This window comes from Lontra canadensis, unplaced genomic scaffold, assembly GCF_010015895.1.
Source record: "Lontra canadensis isolate GAN:19392208 unplaced genomic scaffold, GSC_riverotter_1.0 scaffold50, whole genome shotgun sequence".
NCBI lineage: Eukaryota > Metazoa > Chordata > Mammalia > Carnivora > Mustelidae > Lontra > Lontra canadensis.
Window position 1 is genome coordinate 2,391,908 of NW_022631044.1, and position 20,826 is coordinate 2,412,733.

Below are 20,826 nucleotides of genomic sequence, written 5' to 3' on the forward strand. Positions count from 1 at the left end.
ACACATGCACACGCACGCACACATGCATGCACACATGCACGTGCATGCACACACACGGCCTCATGAACTGTGTGTAGGCAACCACCCCCTTCCTCACCCTGCACACCCGCTGTGCGCTCCGCTAACCGCTGGCCAAGTTGACAGTGGCCTCCGTGACACAAGCTCTTCTTGGGCAGAAGCTGCTCTCCCAACCCCCCCTTGGGACAAGGCACTCGAAGGAGAGGGTCTCCATCACTTCAGTGGTGCTGCAGGCTTCTTAGTCAGAGGACCTGTGGGAGGCTGACTCCAGGATTTGGGAAAAAGGTGTCGGAACAGAAGAGGGAAACTAGAAACTGAGATTGAAACTGGGAAGAAGCCACGCAAGAAGGATGGCACAAGCCATTTGCAAGGCAGTAACTGACATCTTGCCAGTGGGTCGCTGGTGAGATAGGGGACAAATATATAATTAGATTTTTATGAGTTTAAGAAAATGTGATCCGTTTTGATAAGATTATAACCACCTGAAGTACTGGAGAACCAAGGAACCATTAACTTTGAACTGACTTAGGGAGAATGGATTCTGGTCATGAACTGGCCAGCCAGTGGGAGTATTGATTCTGCTCAGCTGTTTACCCCTTGGGGGCTGGGGACTTTGGGCTCATGTGGCTTCACCAGGATGCCTCACTTCCCTCTTTGTCTTCTGAGTCCGGGCTCACAAGCAGCAGGAACCCCCTGAAGCCGGGACGTCACAGGGTCTCACTGCAAAGCAGCACATCGGCATATCCATCAGTTTCTGTTCAGTTAGTCTCAAACCTGATCAACTCAAGGAAGCGTGGATGAAATCAGCTAGAGGTGCGAAATTGGATCAAGCTGGGTCCTGCTTGCTGTTTTCTGACACCAACCAATTCTCTGACATCAATTGGGTATCCTACACTTGAAGTTAGTCCTAACAATGACTTTGGAGTTAGCACAGACCGCACAGGTTAAGGGCTCCAATCCCACAAGATGGCCCCTACCTCAGATGCCGCCTGCAAGTGGGGTCTCCAGGCAACTTCTGCACAGCCCACTGCAAATCGGGGGGCTTCCATGACCCCCCTCTGCTTTGAAAATTCACTAGAATGACTCACAGAACCCAGGAACACACCACGCGTTCTATTACAGTTTACGGTAAAGGAAACATGTGAACAGCCAGAGGAAGAAATACCTAGGGTGAGGTCAAGAGTCCAGAAGAGTTCAGAGCAATGGAACCTCTGTTCCTGTGCAGTTGGGATGTGACACTCTCCAGGCAGGTGGATATATTCACCAACCAGGAAACTCCCTGAAAACTGCTTGAATCTTTCTCATAATCTCATCTCCAGGCCCCCTCTCCTACCTGGAAGTCCTGGGTGGGGGGTTGGTTTTTCTGGGATCGGCTCCCATCCTGAAACGATCTAGGGGCCTACCCTGAGTCACCTCATTATCATAAACTCAGGTATGCTCCAAAGGGCCTCTTTGTGAATAAAAAAAGGTAGTCCTGTCACTTAGGAAATTCCAAGGAACTGTGACAAAGACCAAATACACTTTTTAGTCTAGCATAGACCCTTTCCTTTCCCCGCCAGTTGTGTGGTCCTAAGTGGTCAAGAGTCACCTGAGCCCTTCCAGCTACCTCCTACACTGACCCAGCTCCCTCCTTACCCGACCTCTTCTTACTTGAGGGGCTCTGGGGCTAGGTTTAAGGGTCAGCCACAGGTCACAAGGATGTTTTTCTACAAAGCTGAGAAGGATCCCCGGGCCCCCCTCCAGAGTGGCCCTGGAGGCTAGCTTTGGGGACTCTGCTGGAGAGTGGAGGTTGGGGTGAAGGGCTTGAGGGGAGGGCCAGTGCTGATGCCAGGGAAGAGAGGGAGAGGGTAGGTCAGACTGGCGCCTGGGAGCCTGGAAGGACAGGACCCTGCTAGGGTGCTTCTGCAGAATCAGCAGGAGAGGGAGTTCCTACTCAGGGCCATATAAGTCCCAAGGAGCTCAGCTTTACTTCCCAGTGCACAGCCTGCAAGGGGCCTGTGGCAGGGAGCAGTGGTGGAGGGTAAAGGAAGAGATGAATGGTGATGGGGTCCACTTCTTTACGGACAACCAGAAGGTCTTCCTGCGCCTCCGAGGTGAGAAAACTGAGGCATCACCCCATCTTCCTCAGGGACTGGCTCGCTGGTCTTGCAGCCCTTGCCATTCTTGTCAGTCCTGCCTGGCAGGCCAGAGCTCGGCTCCTCCCTGTCTCAGCCTCCAGAATAAATAGGCAAGAGCTGAAGGTGAGTTAGGTGAGGACAGAGAGACTGGGGCACACCCCAGTCTCTGCAGGAGACCTCCCCAGACCCCTTCCCTTGGAGATGGCAACTGACAAAGGAAAGGTGAACTTTGAATTTGGAGGGACCTGGTTCTTGGTCCCCTCTCTGCACGTTGGCTTGGCGCCCCCAGGCCTCAGGGGTTCTAGGCTGGTGTTTCTCTGGCTTAGAACGGATTCTGCTGTACACTGTTCATCCCTAACCACACCCCCAGACTCAATAGGTGTAGCTCTTCTTAGGACACCCATGCAGGGCTTTCTGACCCCAGCAGAGGAGGACTCCAGCACTGACCTACGGCAGTCTGTGGGAGAGGCAATGGTCCCAAAGGGCTGTGAGTCCTGCTCTGGTCAGGGTTCAAGAGCAAGCCTGGCCTGGGACTCAGAGGTCAGGTTCCTGCTTTGTCCCTTCCCATCTCCTTCCTTTCTTCTTTCATGCAAACTACATGTTTGCTGCCCTCCTCCATGCTGGGGTCCATGCCCTGCACCCCTCCTCCAGGTTCTGTGGTCTTCTCTTTGCCTTTGAGTTGCTACCACACCCCCAGTTAGTGCAGGTGAACACTTCCAAGTGCTTTATTTCCCATCTCCATGCTAAGCATGGCCAGTGTTCTCATCCCCCTCAGATAGTCCAGGAGACTGAGCCCAGGGCTGACCCCATCCAGTCTGTGTAGCACACACCTCCTGTACACTGGCTTCTCCCTTGCAGGGATGGACTCTGTGGCAGGGGCTCCTGCAGCATCCAGGAGGCCAAGGCTTGTTCAGACCATCCTGGCAGTTGTGGCTGTGACTCTTGTCTCCTCTCTGGTGGCTCTCTTTGTTGTGGGTAAGCTCCTAGGTGACCTGAACGCCACTGACTCTCTCTGTCTTTCTGTATAAAGGTCCCACAGGGGCTAGTTGCCTACCCTCTGCTTCCAGAAGAGTCATTCTACCTCTGGCCCCAGGCTTGAACCAGATCTTATCTGAGACTCAACCAAGGCCCCCGTCCAAAGGGAGACTCCCAAGAGCTGAGGCCCATGGAGGAAAGTCTGAAGTGGGGGGCATCTCCCTCCTTCTAGAACCCTGACCAAGGGTGGGGCAGCCTGTTCTCCCAGCCTTAGTGCAGAGAGTATGCTGACCCAGGAATGGGTGTCTCAGTTCTACAGAAGCCAAGACCTCCACTGGAGCCCTATGCCTCCTTCCAGGAGTTTCCAGCCATGATTCCTGGAGATGACAACACAACTGGACAGTTACCTGTGGAACCCCACAGTGAGTAGCCACAGGGAGGTGGGGGTGGGGTGGGGGAGCTGGGGCATTCAGATGCCCAGACCCTAGGAGGAGCCTCTCTTTTGATGCCTCCTATGCCCCTGAATGGGTTCCAATTTTCTCACAAGAAGATATGATCTTTTTATAAAAACAAACAAACAAACAAACAAACAGCTTTATTAAGGTGCAGTTGACACATAATAAGGTACAATCTTTAAAGCGTACACTCTGATAAGTTTTGACTTATGTGTATACCTGTGAAACCATCACCACAGTCAAGAAAATGAGCGTATTCATCATCCTCCCCCCACAGTTTCCTTGTGCCCTTCTACATCCTTCCCTCGCCCCTCCTCTCTTCATCCCCAGGCATCCGCCTATCTACTTGCAGTAATACAGACTGGTTGGTTTTTTCTAGAGTTTTATGTGAAAAGGATCGTACGGTATGTACTCTTTTTGCTCCTTTATCAGCATGTAATTTGCAAATATTTCCTCTCAGTTAATGGCTTGTCTTTTCATTCTCCTAACAAGATTTAAATCTTAATAAAGTCTAATTTACCTTTTTTTTTTCCTTTTATGGATTGTACTATTGGTTTCATATTGGAAACCTATCCCAAAGTCACAAAAACATTTACCTATGTTTCCTCCTGGAAATTTTGCACTTTTTGGTTGACATTTCAGTCTATGATTAATTTTGAGCTAAGCTTTATATTAACAGTGTGAAGCATGAAGTTAATTTTTATTTTGTGTGTGGATATATAATTGTTGCAGCACCATTTGTTGAAAGATTATCATGAGTTACTTCTGTGTCTTTGTAGAAAATCAATCATCACTATATATGTAGGTCTATTTCTGGATTCTCTATTCTGTTCCATTGATGTATTTGTCTACCGTGACAAGGCAGAATATTTGACTGGACTTCTCATATCTTCAAAGGCCACCTAGCCCCACCTGGCCTTTCCTCAGCATAGTGCCTGAGACCTCCTACATTGACCTGGGTAGGGCATGAGGAATAGGGCAGGATTCCTCCAAAAAGTGTCCCGGCCTACTTGGATTCTCCCTATTCCTGAGAGAAGGCTGGCATCGAGAGTCTTAGACCATGAATGTCTGAGGTGAGGTCTTAGCTTGTGAGGTGAGCAAAAGGTGCTGGTAGGACCAGCTGCAGGAGGGGTTGGTGGGAACTATCATGCAGATTGAAAGGGGCTGCAAGTTCCCTGAATGACTGCGATGACTGGGGCTTTTACTCAGCTCTCCCATATCCTCAGACTGTTCTGTGGGAAACATTCTGCTCTGCGTAACACTGGGTATGCCAGCCCTTCAAAAGGCCCTTTCCACTCCAGGATCTAGTGTCACCTGGAGGGCCTCCACCATAGCCCCATGAGTGGACTGAACAGAGGGCGTCCTCTACAGGTACCTATTTTGTTTAGTTTCTGGAATTTGTGATCTGAGAACTATGTTTGCCGTCTATTCCGTTTTTAGGAGGTGAATCAAGAGGCTTCGTGCTTGGTGTACAAATACAGTGAGTGGAAGACTAAACGCCGGCTTTATGCATACCTAGTTTCTTTTTTAATTTCACCATTTAATGGTGAAATGTCAGTGGAGTTAAACTTCAGCAGCTCTCAATGATATCATCAGTTACCTTCAAGTTCAATTACAAGGGCAAAATAATCCAAGTCTGACCAGCATGACTCTTAGTGGTAGCTAGTTTATAGTAGGCAAGTATTTCAGTCCTTTCATTGCTCAGTTCATGGGGGACAGCTAAGTACACCTTTATCTTATTTTTTGGCCCACAGTCTGAGGCCACACATCCCCAGGGTCTGGATGGCTCTGGTGAGCAGGAGGCCCTTGAGGAGCACCCAGGGCTGTGCCTTAGACATTTCCCTTAAAAGACGTGAGAACACTATGGTTGGCCCATATTATGAATGTTTGCCTATGTAACGGGCCTCTGCGGCTGCCTTGTCAATTTCCTCCCTCCAGATCCCCACCGCTCTGACCGGGTGGCACGGTTGCAAGAGACTATCCAGATGTTTAAAAGCCATGAAGAGAATTCCAGCACCTGGATCACTGAGATCCAGATGTTGACTTGCAGAGTGGACAGTGTCAGTTCTCAGATCCAGGTGCTCCGTGGTCACCTGGAAAACACCAGTGCTGACATCCAGAGGGTAAAGGACATTCTAGAGGACGCCAGTACCTTGAGTTTCCAAACCCAGATGTTGAGGAGCTCCGTGGAGGGGGCTGGTATGGATCTCCGGAAGCTGAAAGGAGATCTGGAAAAGGCAAATGCTTCGAATTCCCAGACTCACAGTTTCTTAAAAAGCAGTTTAGAAAATGCCAGCCTCGGGCTCCACATGCTGAGCAGAGGCTTAGGAAATGCCAATGCTGAGATTGCGATATTGAAAGCAGGGCTGAAAATGGCAAATGCCCAGGCCCGGTGGGCGAACAGCAGTCTAAAGAATGCTAATGCTCAGATTCAAGTTCTGAGCGGCCAACTGGCTGGTGTCCAGGAGTTAAGAGCCCAGAGTCAGGTTTTAAGAAGCAGTTTGGAAGGAGCCAGTGCTGAGCTCCAGAGGGTCAAGGGAAGCCTACAAAATGCCAGTGCTTTAAACTCCCAGACGCAGACTCTTCTAAGAGGCAGTTTAGACAACACCAGCGCTGAGATCCAGTTACTAAAAGGTCATTCCAAATGGGCTGGTGATGAGATTCACTTGTTAAAAAGAGATTTGGAAACTGTTACTGCCCAGACCCAAGTGACCAGCAACAGTCTAAAGCAGACAGATGCTCAGATCCAGTTATTAAAAACAGAGCTTGAAAATGCCAGTGCCCTAGATCCCAAGATTGAGGTACTAGGTGTGTATTTGAAAAATGCCAGCAGCGAGATACAGACCCTAAAACAAGCGATGAAGACTGCTGCAGCCTTAGGTTCCAAGATCCAGAGGCTGGAGAGCAATCTGCAGAAGGCCAGCGCTGAGATCCGGCAGTTAAAAGTGGATTTAGAGAACACCAAAACACTAACTACGAAAATCCAGGAGGAGCAGAGTCGCCTGGAGGCAGTCCGTGTGGCCCTTGGCTCCCAGGAGCAGCTACAGAGGACCCAAAGTAAGTGGGATGGGAGAGCTTGGCCTGGGAGGTACAGTCTTCTGGACGGGCAGAGTCTTCTGTCCCTTCAGCCTTTTGCTTACTTTAAAACACTTTTAAAAAAGATTTTATTTATTTATTTGACAGGGAGAGAGAGAGGGATTGAGAGGGAGCACAAGCAGGAGGAGTGGCAAGCAGAGGGATAAGCAGGCTCCCCGTTGAGCAGGGAGCCTGATGTGGGGCTCGATCCCAGGCCCCCAGGATCATGACCTGAGCCGAAGGCAGACGCTTAACTGAATTGAGACACCCAGGCGCCCCTGCCTTTTGCTTACTTCAACATGCATCCCTCTGGGAAGGAGGGTGGGAGCTGGAGAAGGGCTGAAGCCCCCCAAATAGGCTCTATGTGCCTAGGCAGCGGTGGAGGTGACATAAGGCAGCTATCCTGCTCTTAAGTGGCTTGTCGTCTGGTCAGAGTGACAAAACAACACATGAGAAATGAACGATGTGTGGAAGGCAGGTGGGGAGGCGTAAGAAGTGCTATGTGAGAGGGAGATCGAGGAACTGGGGTGGAGAGGAAGCAAAAAGAAGGGAGAAAGAGACTTGCTGAGGTCAGTGTCCTCTGGTATATAAAAGGGATCTTCTGAGTGGGGGAGGAACCTTCTGGAGGAGAAAGGATCAAAAGATGCTTTGTAGAGAAGAGGGCCCTTGAACTGAGTCCTAAAGGACTAGTAGGTGTTTGCCAAACAAGTAGGGTAAGAGGATGGCAGGTTCATAGGCATGAAGATGTGAAGTCATGAGGTTCAGGAAACTTCAGGCAGTTCTGTCTGACTGGACTATGGCCAAGAGGGCAGATGATGAGGTACAGGCTAAGAGGCTAACGGGCAGGGACCACTATGGTAGCTTTCAAACTGTTATGAATGTAAACCTGAAATTCATTTTATATTGTGGCCTGGTATAATTATGTGTCACACACACACACACACACATACACACACACACACTTCATAAGCCAAAAGTTTTACCACACAATTGTACTCTGATATTTTATAATCTGTTCTTAAAAAAAAATAATACCTTGATACTTCCCACGAATGGGTTGATAATTGCACTTTGAAAATCACCGTACTAGGAAACTAGGCAGAACTGGAGAGATGCCACATGGATGTGGAAGTCCTCTGAGTTTGGGTTTTATCCTTCAGGAGATGAGGGTGTATTGGAGGGCTTCAAGAAGGCTGATCAGATGGGTCTCCATACTGAGAGGGAATAAAAGAAGGGAGAAAAGCAGTGAGATTTGGGCAGGCTGAGCCTGAGATGCCTTGGGGGGCTGTCATCTGCAGGCCATCTGGAGTGTAGGGGACAGCCCCTGGCTGCAGACCCAGCTGTGGGAGCCCTGGGTACATTGGGCTCTGGTTGTGGCGGTGAGAGTGGGGTCAGGGGAGGTTTGTATGAGATAAAATGCTTTGTGGGAAGGAAGCTGAGGGCAGAAACAGGAAGTCAACTTTCAGGTGGCAAGAGGGGAAAGAGGTGTTTTTGAAGAAGACTACTAGGGACGGCAGTCTGAGAGGCAGAAGGAGAACTAGGAGAGGGGCAGCTGGGGAAGTCAAGAAGGAGGGAATTTCAAGAAGGAAGTGGCTAGTTCTGGTGAGTGCCTAAGAGGTCACATAAAATAACCAATAAGCACCCACTGACTCTGGGCAATTTATAAGTCACTGGGAATGAAGTTCCAGTGGAGAGCAGTGTGTGGCCTGGAGGCCAGACTACCTTTGGTAGGGTGTGAATGAGTGACCTTGGCTGAGGAGTGAAGGAGAACAATGAGGCTGAGGTGGGGGGATGGCATGGCGGAGGGAGGGATTAAAAAAACGCGTGTCACTGGGATTTACATTATAAAACATCCATATTGATTATAGACAATGTGCAGATATTGAAAAAGAAAATTATGAGAAAATAACCACTTGTATTTCCACGAACATTTCTACAGTTTTGAAAAGATGTATTTATTTATCTGAGAGAGAGAGAGAGGGAGGGAGAGAAAGAGCACGAGCAGGGAGAGGGGCAGAGGAACAAGGAGAAAGAATCCCAAGCAGACTGCCCTGAGCACAGAGCCTGACATCAGGCTCCATCCCACGGCCCTGAGATCATGACCTGAATCTCAGCCAAGAGTTGGGCACTTAAACGACTTAGCCACCCAGGCGCCCCTCTACATTTTCTATATGAGCCCACTGCTCGCATTTTGGTGAACTTCCTCAAGAGGGTTTTTCTAGATTAAGAGAATAGGCTTGATCTCAGGGTGGGAGAAAGGAACCAGCAAAGAGGGAGGTGGTGGGAGGAGAGAGAGACAGAGAAGCAGAATGAAATGAGCCGCTGGGGGATTGACCTTGAAGGGCTGGGAAGATAAGTACTTGAACTTCTGAGGCTGAGAAGGTGAGGTGGGGCAGTAGGTGTTCACCCAGGTTTGCAGATGCTGGAACAAGAAACTGAGGGAGCTGATCTAGGTGTCTCTTCCTAGGTAGAGTATGTCACTTGCTAAGGGTGCTAAGGGTGAGGGGGGCGTGGTTTGCTCAGTTGGTTAAGCGTCTGCCTTTGGCTCAGGTCATGGTCTCAGGGTCCTGCATTGGGTTCCCTGCTCAGCAGGGAGTCTGCTTCTCCCTCTCCCTCTTTCCCTTCCCCTTGTTCCTGCTTGCTCTCTCTAAATAAATAAATAAAATCTTAAAAAAAAAAAAAAGAGAGAGACTCCTGGTCTGGGTCTGTCAGAAGCCTGGATGTCTGACCTTCTTAATGCCTCTGCAGTGCCCCCTGCTGTCCTCCTAGTGCCTTCCCATGTCCACCTACTGCTTTAGCAGAGACCCATGTTTCTCTGTTGTCCGTCACATTGGGCTCACCCAAGGAGCTTTACTTATACTGATGACTGGGACCCACCTCCAGAACTATGGCTTTTTTCGGCGGGCGGGGGGGGGGGGGGGGGGGGGGGGGGTGGGATGCAGTGTGGACATAGAATTTTTTAAAAAGCTCCCTAGGTGGTTCTAACAGGCAGTCAGGACTGAGAACCATTAGCTTAACTTTTTCTTAAAGGGCCAAATAGTAGATATTTTGGGCTTCTGGGTAAACAGCCTCTGTTGCAGCATCTCTCCTGCTGTAGCAATAAAGCAGCCAAAGATGGATGTAAACTGAAGGGTGTGACTGTGTTCCAATAAAACTTTATTTATAAAAAGAGGTTGCTTGCCAGTTGCAGGTTGCAGTTTGCCAATCCTCAGTTTAGACTACTGGTTCTTCAGCTTTGGAACGCAGCAGGATCACCTGGAGGGTTTGTTAAAACACCAACTGTTAAGACACAGTTTCAGATTCAGCCAGTCCGGGATGGGTTTGAGCATGTGCATTTCTACTTAATTCCCAGGTGATGCTGATAGTCTGGGACCACATTCTGAAAACCACTGGCTTCCATGCTCAGCATCGTTACTGAGATATTTGCAATGATATTCTGATTGGTGTCTCTGGCCTGGTTAGGATCACCTTCTTCTCGCTCAGTCCCCACACCATCCCCAGGTCACTATTAGCACAGTGCAAATCTGGAGCACACAGATATACTTCCTAAAACCTTTCAGGGCTCCCCAGTGCTCAGAGAGGCAAAAACCTCCAAATTCCTGCACATGAGATGGACGATAAGAGTGCTGGTGAAGCTGTCCAAGTGCGTCTCCCCTCCCTTATGCACTGACCATCCCAAGTACTTGGACAGGTCAGGCCATGCCATGCTATTTCACACCTTCACCCTTTTGGTGTCTAATTTTTCCCCTTGCCTGGGATGCTCTCCTTGGCACTGACCACCTGGCGAACACTTTCTCAGTGTTTTAAGACTTAGCTCAAGTGACAGCTCACCTGGAGTGTCCTTCCTGAGTGCCACGTGCAGCCCAGGTGACATAGACCACCCCCTCTTTTTATGTCTAACATGTGCATGGTCTTCCATGAAAGTTTTTCAATGCCTTTCTTACACCTCTGTCTCATTTGCTAGACTGTAAGCTCCCTGAGGGTGGGGATCATGTCTTACTGATCTTTGTCTAATAGTTCCTGGTTCACAGAAGTCAAACACCATTGAGATGTGGATGTTGAACAAAAGAATGAATGAATGAATAAGCAAGTCTATTTTGGCACCATTTCAAACAGCTGTGGTGCAGATGATATTAAAAAGCAAGGTGTGGTTGTGGGGAGGGATGGGAGAGCTGAGAGCACCGGAGGCTTTTCCTCACGGAATGAGATTTTAGAGCTTGAAATGGGAAGGTCAGGTAGACCAGGTCCCGCGGATGGTCCTGGGTGTGGGCAGCAGCTGACGTTGAAGGATATGGAGGGGAGGAAGTGAGTGGTACTGTGGGATGGCTGCAAAGTCTCCCAGGGAGATGGTAGGAACCAAGGTCAGCAGACTGTCTGGTGGGAGCTGTGAGTGGCAAGAGAGGGTCGTGGAGCCAGAAAGCAGGAGTCTGGAAAGAAAGGCTCATCTGGGTAGCAAAACTCTCTGAGGGTCCCTGGAGGGATACACCCAGGTGTCCTGAGTGGCTTCCTGGTGAACTGAGTTTCAGGCCAGGAGTACAGCCTCCCAGGCCTTGCCCCTGGAGCACTGAGCATTGAGGGCGGCATGGGCTTGCAACCCTCGGTGGCCTGTCCCAGGAGAGGTCAGGAAGGGCAGCTCTTGGGCATCTGCAACCAGCCCCTGGTTCTCTCTCGTCCCCAACCTTTGCTCCAGATCAACTTCTTCAGCTGATCCTGCAGGGCTGGCATGTCTGCGGCGGGAGCGTGTATTACTTTTCTCACGTCAAGAAGTCTTGGCACGAGGCTGAGCAGTTCTGTGTGTCCCAGGGAGCCCACCTGGCCTCGGTGACTTCTGAGGAGGAGCAGGTCAGAGTGCAGCCTTGGGGTGATGTTCATGGGCTTGACGTGGGATATGGACCCAGGACCAGGACCAAGACCTCTGCCCACACCCAGGACCACCCAGACTTTGGCGTGGTCAAAAAGTGAACAGCGGGACAGGGCAGAGGCCTGTAGTCTCTTAGGTCAGCCAGGGAACAGATGTTTGAGTTCCCATAAGCATCTTGCTCTGGAGGTAGAAGCACTGACAGCAAACCTTGATGATGTCCTCGACGAATGAGGGAGACACCCAGAGACCCACAGCTGTCAGCAGTGAGGAAGGGCAAAGGGAGGTTAGCACTGGGTGACTGCCCTTAAAGTGTTGGGAGTATAACTTCCCTCCCCAACCCCTCACTTTCCCTTTAGCTGCTGCTCTAGTTGTCAATCCTGATATTAACATCAGTGAATCCAAGGGCCGTGGAAGGCCCACAAGCAGGAGACCCAGGCTTCTCAGGAAAGCCAGACGTAGAAATCTGAGGACCGCCAAAGGCACTCTAGACCCCAGTGGCCCATCTGCTGAAGGTCCTTACCAGAATTTACCAGGGTTATTGTCAAAGGACCATAATGGGTTTGGTCCATTTCAACTCATGGAACTGCTCATTCTTTGTGGTTCTCCTGAGACTGGTCTTGTATGTCTGTCAAAAGACATGCTATTTTTTTTTAATAAAATACATCTCTTTAATAAACTATGGCCAGGCTGGTCTTCATCTCAGTGAAGCCACATTCATCAAGTCAACATGGGAGAAGCTGGGCTTTCTCTGAGGGGACCGTGGTCTTGGCCTCAATCCTGGACAAACCATGCAAGGTGCAGAGGAGTGGGCTTTATGACCCAGGACCAGGGAGAGGACAGCCTAGCCTCCTTTTTCACATGGCCGGGAGAACCAGCTCCTCACACAGGCTCCAACAACACTTCCTTTTCTCTACAGGCATTTCTGGTAAAGTTCACGAGTACCTCTCACCACTGGATTGGCCTCACTGACAGCGGCGAGGAGGGCTCCTGGCGCTGGGTGGATGGGACACCATTCAATGCCGCCCAGAGCAGAGCGTGAGTCCAGCCAACACTGTCTGGTGCTGTCCCAGGAACACAGGGCAGGCCTGGCTGGAGACTCTTTGTCCTTGTCTTGTGTGTGGATTCCTGCCTGATGAGTGCCAGTGTTGTGTGTGTGATATATGTGTATGACGTGGGTGTGGTGTGTGTATAGAGTGGATGTACGATTGTGTATGTGATGTATGTGTGATAGGTGTGTACATATGATGTGTGTGATGTGTGTGGGTATGTTGTGGTCCTTGCGTAGGCCCCTCTACAGAGGGGCATCAGAGTGGGATAGGTCCTGATGTTGGCAGGGAGACTACGAGTCTTCCTGTGCTATTGTTCTTTGTTTGTTTTTTTTGCCTATACTTTTTAAGATTTTATTTATTCATTTGAGAGAGAGAGAGAGAACACATTAGGGTGGAGGGACAGAGGGAGAGGGAGAAGCATGGAGCCTGATGCAGGGCTCGAACCTGGGACCGTGAGCTGAAGGCAGACGCTTAACCATCTGAACCACCCAGGCACCCCTGTTTTTTGTTTGTCCTATGCCCTTTTTAGGCCCTGCCTTCATTAGAAGGTCTCTGAATGTGAATTCTGGGGTGGGGGGTTATAGCATCAGACACCCTTCCTGTCCCTTGATCCTCAGTAAATAAAGACAGTCAGCAGAGCCACACTTAGGGCACCCTTGAGTCCAGCTCTCCTCCAGGAGATAAGGGACCCATGACACTTCAGCTCCTTATGCCATAGTGGGGGGAATGGACACTTTCTTCATCTTGTTTCCAGGTTTTGGGGCAGAAACCAGCCAGACAACTGGCAGTCCTGGGATGGGCAGACTGAAGACTGTGTTCATATTGAGCAGAAGTGGAATGACATTCGCTGTGACACCCCCTATAACTGGGTCTGTAAGAAGCCCATCAGCCAACATGTGGCCTGAGACATGCCAGATCTGAGGGGTCACCGTCGCTGCCAGCTCTGGACCCTCCCCACCTGATGCCTGTGAACCTCTGAACCCAGCTTATTCTCTGGGTCTTTCCATTTGGCCTTTTGTGTTTCCTGCTCTGTCCTTCCATTTAACCCCTGAAATGTGTTTATCATACATAACCTGGTGGGATCAAGGGCTCCTCAAGGCCAAAGGCTTGCTGTACTTCTGTATCCCCATTAGCAACCAGCACGGGCCTATGAGACAGCAGGTCCCCAATAAATACTGACCGAGTGCACGGAAGTTTTCTGCTTGTCTCTGTGATAGCCATCACACTCTTCTCTCCCTGAACTGGTTCTCCTTCCTCAATGTCCCTTCTGTCCTGAAACAAACATATCTTTGTTAAAGGGCTTTATAGCTATGAACATTTAGTTAGTCACTGAAAAACAGAAGGGGTTTAACACAAACTACAGGGATATCATACAGGGGGTACAAATTCCCAAGAAGCGATAGTGATCCTAGATATTCCTTGCAGTTCCTTTGTTGCAGATGGGGCGGGAGCTGGGTTTTGCCAGGCCTTTAAACCACTCCCCAGACTTCTTCCTGTCCTGTGGCTAGCCCCATCTCATTTCCCAACTGTTAACTTTTGATGCCATACCCCTGTCTTTGGCCTCTTCTTGTGGTCCCATCCCCTCTTCCAGGGACTGGGTTTTCTGCCAGCTCAGTTTAGAATGAGAATTGGCTTCTTAGCTTTTTATCAACCTTAGAAACTCCTCTATTGCAGGACTGAAATCACATTTTACTGTATTTTTTCTAGTACTTTTATAGGTTTTTTTTTTTTTTTAGATTTACATATGTTACTGGATTTTATTTCCTTATGGTTTATCCCTTGGTATTTTGCATCTATAGCAATATAGATATATAGGGATGGACTCATTTTCTTTTTATGTATTTCTAGTCTTTTTTTTTATGGTTTTCCTAGCTTATACAAAAAAGGGTAGGAGCCAATATTAATATGTCCCACTTTTGGGAAATTTACTGAGATTATCTCTGTAGCCTAGTAGTGTCTGCTCACTTTTTATAAATGTTCCACAGGCATATTTATTAGATTAGGCTTGTGATTTTCATTTTTCAGATGTTCTTTATCCTCATTTATATTTTGTATACAACTAGTCAGTTTCGTTAGGAGGATTTGTGTTAACTCTCCCATGTAGAACATTTACCTACACTTATCATCCTGTCATGTCATATTTCTAATAGCTTTTGATTTATATATTTCAGTGTTACTTTAATGTCTAAAGATTCATAACCATGAAGTCTACTTGAAGACTTCTACTTTTTATCAATATTCATGCAACCCAGAATTATTTGCTGTGCCTCCACCATGTACCAGTCACTCTTCCAAATTTTCAGGAGGGAAGGAAACAGGGGCTCTTGGGTGGCTCAGTCAGTTGGGCATCCATCTCTTGATTTCAGCTCAGGTCATGATCTCAGGGTCATGAGATTGAGCCCTGCATTGGGCTCCTTGCTTATCAACGAGTCTGCCTGAGATTCTCTCCTTTGCCCTCTGCCCCTCCCTCTGCTCTCTCACTCTCAAATAAATAAATAATAATAAAATCTTAAAAAGAAAAAACCACTCCGAAGTGAATGAAACAGATGAAAAGATGAAAATCCCTCTCTCCCCCACCCCAGCCAGCATTTTGGTAGTGAGGAGTGGTAGTTAGGACACCCAGCCCCTTCTCATGACCTCAAGGAGAGTCCGCTGGAGCCTGAAACCCGAGGGTGGTGACATCCTGGAGTGGCAAGCTAGCTGTTCGTTATCTATCTAACCAACCATGGTCTGTGGCCTAAAGCGAATGGAACAGGGACAGATAAACATACTCACACAGCAGGGTCAATTCTCATGCCTGGACTGGATCTTTCTCTCTCCAAAGAAGGTCCTGAAAGCTGCAATTTCCTCAAGAGTCAGAAAGGCAGAAGAATTCAGTTCTCCACAGACTGAGTGGAGCCATCTGGGGAGACAGAGTGGAGCCCTCAGTTGTCCTGGGGGAAGTGGTCAGCTTGTCACCCTGGAGTGCCTGCCCCACCCAGCCTCTGCCATGGGAACCCTGTATGGCTGCCACACTCGGTGACCATGGATTGCACTGGTGACAGACGTAGGCTGTGACAGACTGCTGCCACCCCATAGGTGTGCTGTTGGCACCCTGATGCCTACAGCCTTTTCTCCCAGAGCCATGGTTTCCAGGCTCTTGGTGTAGGAGGACCCAACCTGAGAGAGTCTGGAGTCTACACAGCATGATTTAGGGGAAAGTCCAACTCTAGCACAGGGAGGAGAAGGCATATACTTCTTGGCTGTCATGAACTGACCTTCCAGGCTTGGTTTTCTAGGGCCAGAGAACAATATCTCAGTCAGGAGAGTAAGCACATTCTGGAAGCAGATGTCACAGCATTTTGAAGATGACATAAGTCATTAGTTCAGAAAAAAAAAAATCTACCTGTGTTTATAATCAGCAACTCTGAGTGTCCTCTACCAGCCAATGCCCTCTGCCCTCTCTACTCTGCAATTCTTAGAATGCTTTGCTCTCATATACCCAGATTTGGGCCTGGGCCTTGGTCCGACCCCCTCATATGCCTACACCATGCTTATTGGAAGGAGCCTCTCCCTTTGTGGGGCTCTTTCATTTAACGGCCAGTTGTAAGTGGCTCTTCCTCTCTCTCCTGCTAGCAATTCCTACAGTTCAAAGATAACCAAGTCCAGAGACCCCTACCACCAGTGAGAGTCCCAGGCCCCAGTGAGAGTTACAGAAGAGTGAGGAGGCCTGGGCTTCTCTTGGGAGGGATGACTTACGATAGAAGGGAGTCTGCTAGCTGGGCCTCAAGATGGCTTCCTTCCACGGGACAAGCCCCATGCAGCAGGGTACCTACCACACAGCTGTGCCTCCAGTTCCCCCTCCCCTCCCCAAAATAGCCTGTAGCCAGCTTCCTCTTGAATATCCTCAAAGCTCTGCTTTTGTTGCAGTCTTATCCTATTCTTAGATCTAACAAGCATTTCCCGCTCTAGCTGGTCCCAGGATTGGGATTCTAGGCCCTCTTCAAGGTAGTGCCAATGAGCCTTTCATGACATCTCTGCTACAGGGTCACCAGACCTGAGCCCTGGACCTCAGTGTCTCTTCAACCCACTCTCGTTGCAGCTTCTACACTTTTGCTCAGAACACCCTCTGCCTTGTCTGTGTATTAGCCAAGTTTCCAGACATTCTATCTGGTTCATATATCATCATTGCTATTGTAGCCATAACTTACAATGTGGTGGGAATCACGTGAGGCTGGAGACATTGGTGATTATAGAACCAGGCTCCATGGCCAGACTATCTGGGTCCAATCCTAGCCTTCCCCCTGTCTAGCTGGGAAACTTGGTTACTTGACTTTCATGTCTCAGTTTCTTCTTCTGCGAAAAAACCAGAGTACCCCTCTCTTGAGGCTGTTGCGCAGATTAAGAAAGTTAATCCAGGCCCGTGGCCGATGGAGCCTGCGATGGAGCCGGAGGCTCTGGAGGCGCGAATCAACAGAGCCACCAACCCCCTGAACAAGGAACTGAATTGGACCAGCATCAACAGCTTCTGCGAGCAGCTCAACGAGGACTTTGAGGAGCCTCCACTTGCACCCAGCTGTTGGCTCACAAGATCCAGTCACCACAGGAACGGGAGGCGATCCAAGCCCTGACGTTTCTGGAAACATGCATGAAGAGCTGCGGCAAAAGGTTCCATGACGAGGTGGGCAAGTTCTGCTTTCTCAATGAGCTCATCAAGGTTGTGTCTCCCAAGTACCTGGGCTTGCGGACGTCGGAGAAGGTGAAGAACAAGATCTTGGAGCTCCTCTACAGCTGGATGGTCAGCCTGCCTGAGGAAGTGAAAATCACAGAGGCCTACCAGATGCTGAAGAAGCAGGGGATTGTGAAGTCTGACCCGAAGCTTCCAGATGATGCCACTTTTCCTCTTTCTCCTCCATGACCCAAGAATATGATCTTCGAAGACGAGGAGAAATCCAAGATGCTGGCCCACTTGCTGAAGAGCTCCTACCCCGAGGACCTCCGAGCAGCCAACAAACTCATCAAGGACATGGTGCAGAGGGACCAGAAGCGGATGGAGAAGATCTCAAAGCAGGTGAGCGCCATTGAGGAGGTCAACAACAATGTGAAGCTGCTGACCGAGATGGTGATGAGCCACAGCCGGGGCGGGGCCTCAGCCCGCAGCAGCAAGGACCTCATGAAGGAGCTGTATCAGTGCTGTGAACGGATGCAGCCAGCGCTCTTCTGACTGGCCAGTGACACAGAAGACAATGGCGAGGTCTTAGCTGAGATCCTGCAGGCCAAGGACAACCTCACCCAGTACAACCTGTACAAGCAGCTGCTGAGGGGTGAACGGCGATGCAGCAGCCAGCTCCCTCCCTGGGAGCACCTCTGCCCTACTGGACCTCTCCGGCCTGGATCTCCCTCCTGTGGGCACCACCTACCCTTCCGTGCCCACCTGCCCTACTGACCTGGCCAGCCCAAAGCAGCCTAGCACCTCAGTTTCCCTGCTTGACGATGAGCTCATGTCTCTGGGACTAAGCGACCCCATACTCCCTCCAGGACCAAGCTTGGATGGTGCCGGATGGAACAGCTTCCAGTCCTCCGATGACACGGAACCCCCAGCCCCACCTCGGGTCCCCAACACAGATGCCCCTGCCAGCGAGCAGTGGTCTAGATGACCTGGATCTCCTGGGGAAGACCCTCCTGCAGCAGTCACTGTCCCCAGAGTCCCAGCAAGTGTGGTGGGAGAAGCAGCAGCCAGCACCCCTGGCTCACACTTCAGGACCTGCAGAATAAAAGCAACTGCAGCTCGCCCAGCTCCGGTGCCCCCGGCCTCTTCCACACCGCCTCCCCCGAGCCCCCTGGGCCTCTGCAGCAGCCCAGGACAACGGAGCTCTCGCTGGCCAGCATCACTGTGCCCCTGGAGTCCATCAAACCAGCAGCATCTTGCCAGTGACGGTGTATGACCAGCATGGCTTCCAGGTCCTCTTCCACTTTGCCCGAGACCAGCTGCCCGGGCGCTCAGACGCGCTGGTGTTGGTGGTTTCCAGGCTGAACACCGCGCCCCAGCCCATCTGCAACATTGTTTTCCAGTCAGCTGTCCCCAAAGTCATGAAAGTGGAGCTGCAGCCCCCCTCAGGCACAGAGGTGCTGGTGTTTAACCCCATTGTCCACCCCTCAGCCATCACCCAGGTCCTACTCCAACCTCCAGAAGGAGAAGGTTTTGCTCCGCTATAAGCTTCTCTTCATCATGGGCAACCAGACCTACAACAAGATGTGGGATATGGATCAGTTCCCCCCACCCGAGACCTGGGGGAGCCTCTAGAACAGAGAGGTGGTGGGGAGAGGAGGGGGCAGCAGGACTGGGCACCGTCTAGCCTGGGTGGGAGGCTGTGGTGGCCCAGGATATCCTTTGTTCCCATGGCGAGATCCCCTGGGCCTGGTGCTTCTCCCCTCACCCCTGTGGCCCCCCTTCTTCCTTGTCCCCCTCCCCTGCGGAGCTGAACCCAGCAGGAGGCTGGGCCTTAGTTTGCACTGCTGGGGACCTTCACCACAGTGGGGAGCCTGGAGCAGGGAGCAGCTGCAAGGCCCTAGTAGGACCTGGGGTCATGGGGGGAAGCGTGGCTGTCGGGTGGGGGCCAGGACCTCAGGCCCAGCCCTGACCCCAGCCCGAGATGGGGTCATCCCCACCTGTCTCATGCCTTATGGGAAGGCCCAGCCATAACTCGGGGGGCCATGCTGGTGTGGCAACCAGCTCAGGCCTTCTTCATAGGAACTGTGTGACTGGGGGGAGGGTGAAGCCTGCTCCCCCAGCTCTTTGCACTCTGTCGTGTGTGGTTTGACTCTTTGCTTTTCTTTCTCAGTGGCCCTGTGGTCACCATCTCAGGAGGCCCAGTTGGGGGAGCCCCCCGCAATCCCCAATCCTCATAGGGGTTTCACTCCACCCACCTGCCCCCTTTGCCGTCAGGGCTCCTGAGGGGCTGTGGAGGCTGTGGCTGCTGGCCCAGAGGTGGTGGCAGAGCCTCGTGCCACAGCTGGGGCCTCCAGGGCTCCTGGCCAAGGGAGGCCCTGCCCTGGAGTTCCTCAGTGCGTCTCCTTCAGTTGCCAGCCTCTGCCGGGGCCTCCCATGGGTGCCTCCCCTCTGCCCATCCATCTGTCCGCATCCGAGTGGGGTCAGTGTGTGAGTGAGAGCAGAAGTACTTATGGAAATAAAAATGTCCTTTTTTCCTGGAAAAGAAAAAAAGGAAAGTTAATCCATAAAATGAGCTTAGAAAAGTGCACAGCACATGGATCCCATCATATAGCATTAGCTGTTATCTTTGTGCCAATGGCCTACTTGACTCCTCGCTATAATTCTGAGGAAGCTTCTATCACAATCTCCGCTTTACAGCTGGCAAGATGAGGCCTAGAGAGTTTGAAGGTCTTGCCTGTGGTCCTACAAAGTCCTGTGTTGCAGCAGCTCTTCCCCTCGGACCCACGACTAATCCTCGGGCCCTATGAGTCTCAACTCTTCATGAGGCCCCACAGTCTGCAGGGCTCCAAGCCTCCATCCATCTACTCTTTCAGGAGGCTGTCAGGCACCTTTCTGCATCTTGTCAAAGCTGGAGGCCATTGGCTGCTGCTGGCATGCTGGCACTTGAGCTGGGTCCCTGACCTCTCACCAGCCTCTCGGGGACAAAGCCTGTGCGTCTGTTCCCTTCTCTGTTCTTGGTGGAGAAACACTTCTGACCCACAGTTAACTCTGCTGTTGGTGTGGTCAAGACAGTAACCCCAGCTCATGCCCAGTGGGGGCAGAGGGCCAGGAACCTCAAGTGAAGTAAAGTATGGGGCATGGCAAGCAGGGAGGCCCTGTCGCCCGGGGACCAGGTCAGACGGTATTGTGGGCCTGGGCCTGGTGACCCCGGGATAGAGGACATTCAGATCTTGAGGAAAAACGGACCAGCAGGGTGGCCTTGGCTAGTCCCTCAACTTCTCTGGACCTGATTTTCTCATCTGTACAATGGGAGGAAAGTCCAATTCCCAGGAACGTGGTAAGATAAAATAACACATAGTATGCAAGAATAATATGCATTTAGATTACTATAAGTAATAATATGGAATTGCCAAATTGATTTAGATAGGAATTCTGGGCAATATAGACTTGTCTCTTTTTAGTTTTTGATCCCTTTTAAAAATGTCATTCTTTGCCTTCCCTTAGTAAAGCTGTTCTTGTGTTTTGTTTTGTTTTGTTTTGTTTTAGCAGCTCTTTCATGTTTTGATTGAGCTACAGAGATTAAGGGAACTATATTTGGGCCACAAACTGGTCATTGTGATGAGGG

At 50.5% G+C, this 20,826-nt stretch overlaps 1 protein-coding gene and 1 pseudogene across 1 annotated transcript; both read left to right on the forward strand.

Annotated features, from left to right (window-relative positions):
* The first annotated feature begins 1,990 nt into the window (after window positions 1-1,990).
* CLEC4F (C-type lectin domain family 4 member F) lies at window positions 1,991-13,664 on the forward strand. Its single transcript, XM_032873688.1, has 7 exons — window positions 1,991-2,111; window positions 2,994-3,110; window positions 3,422-3,532; window positions 5,504-6,622; window positions 11,331-11,482; window positions 12,418-12,536; window positions 13,305-13,664. The coding sequence occupies exons 1-7, from the start codon at window positions 2,051-2,053 to the stop codon at window positions 13,453-13,455; spliced, it is 1,830 nt and encodes a 609-aa protein (XP_032729579.1). The 5' UTR covers window positions 1,991-2,050; the 3' UTR covers window positions 13,456-13,664.
* Window positions 13,665-16,881: 3,217 nt separating this feature from the next.
* Window positions 16,882-19,229, forward strand: LOC116877107 (annotated as a pseudogene).
* Window positions 19,230-20,826: the final 1,597 nt, after the last annotated feature.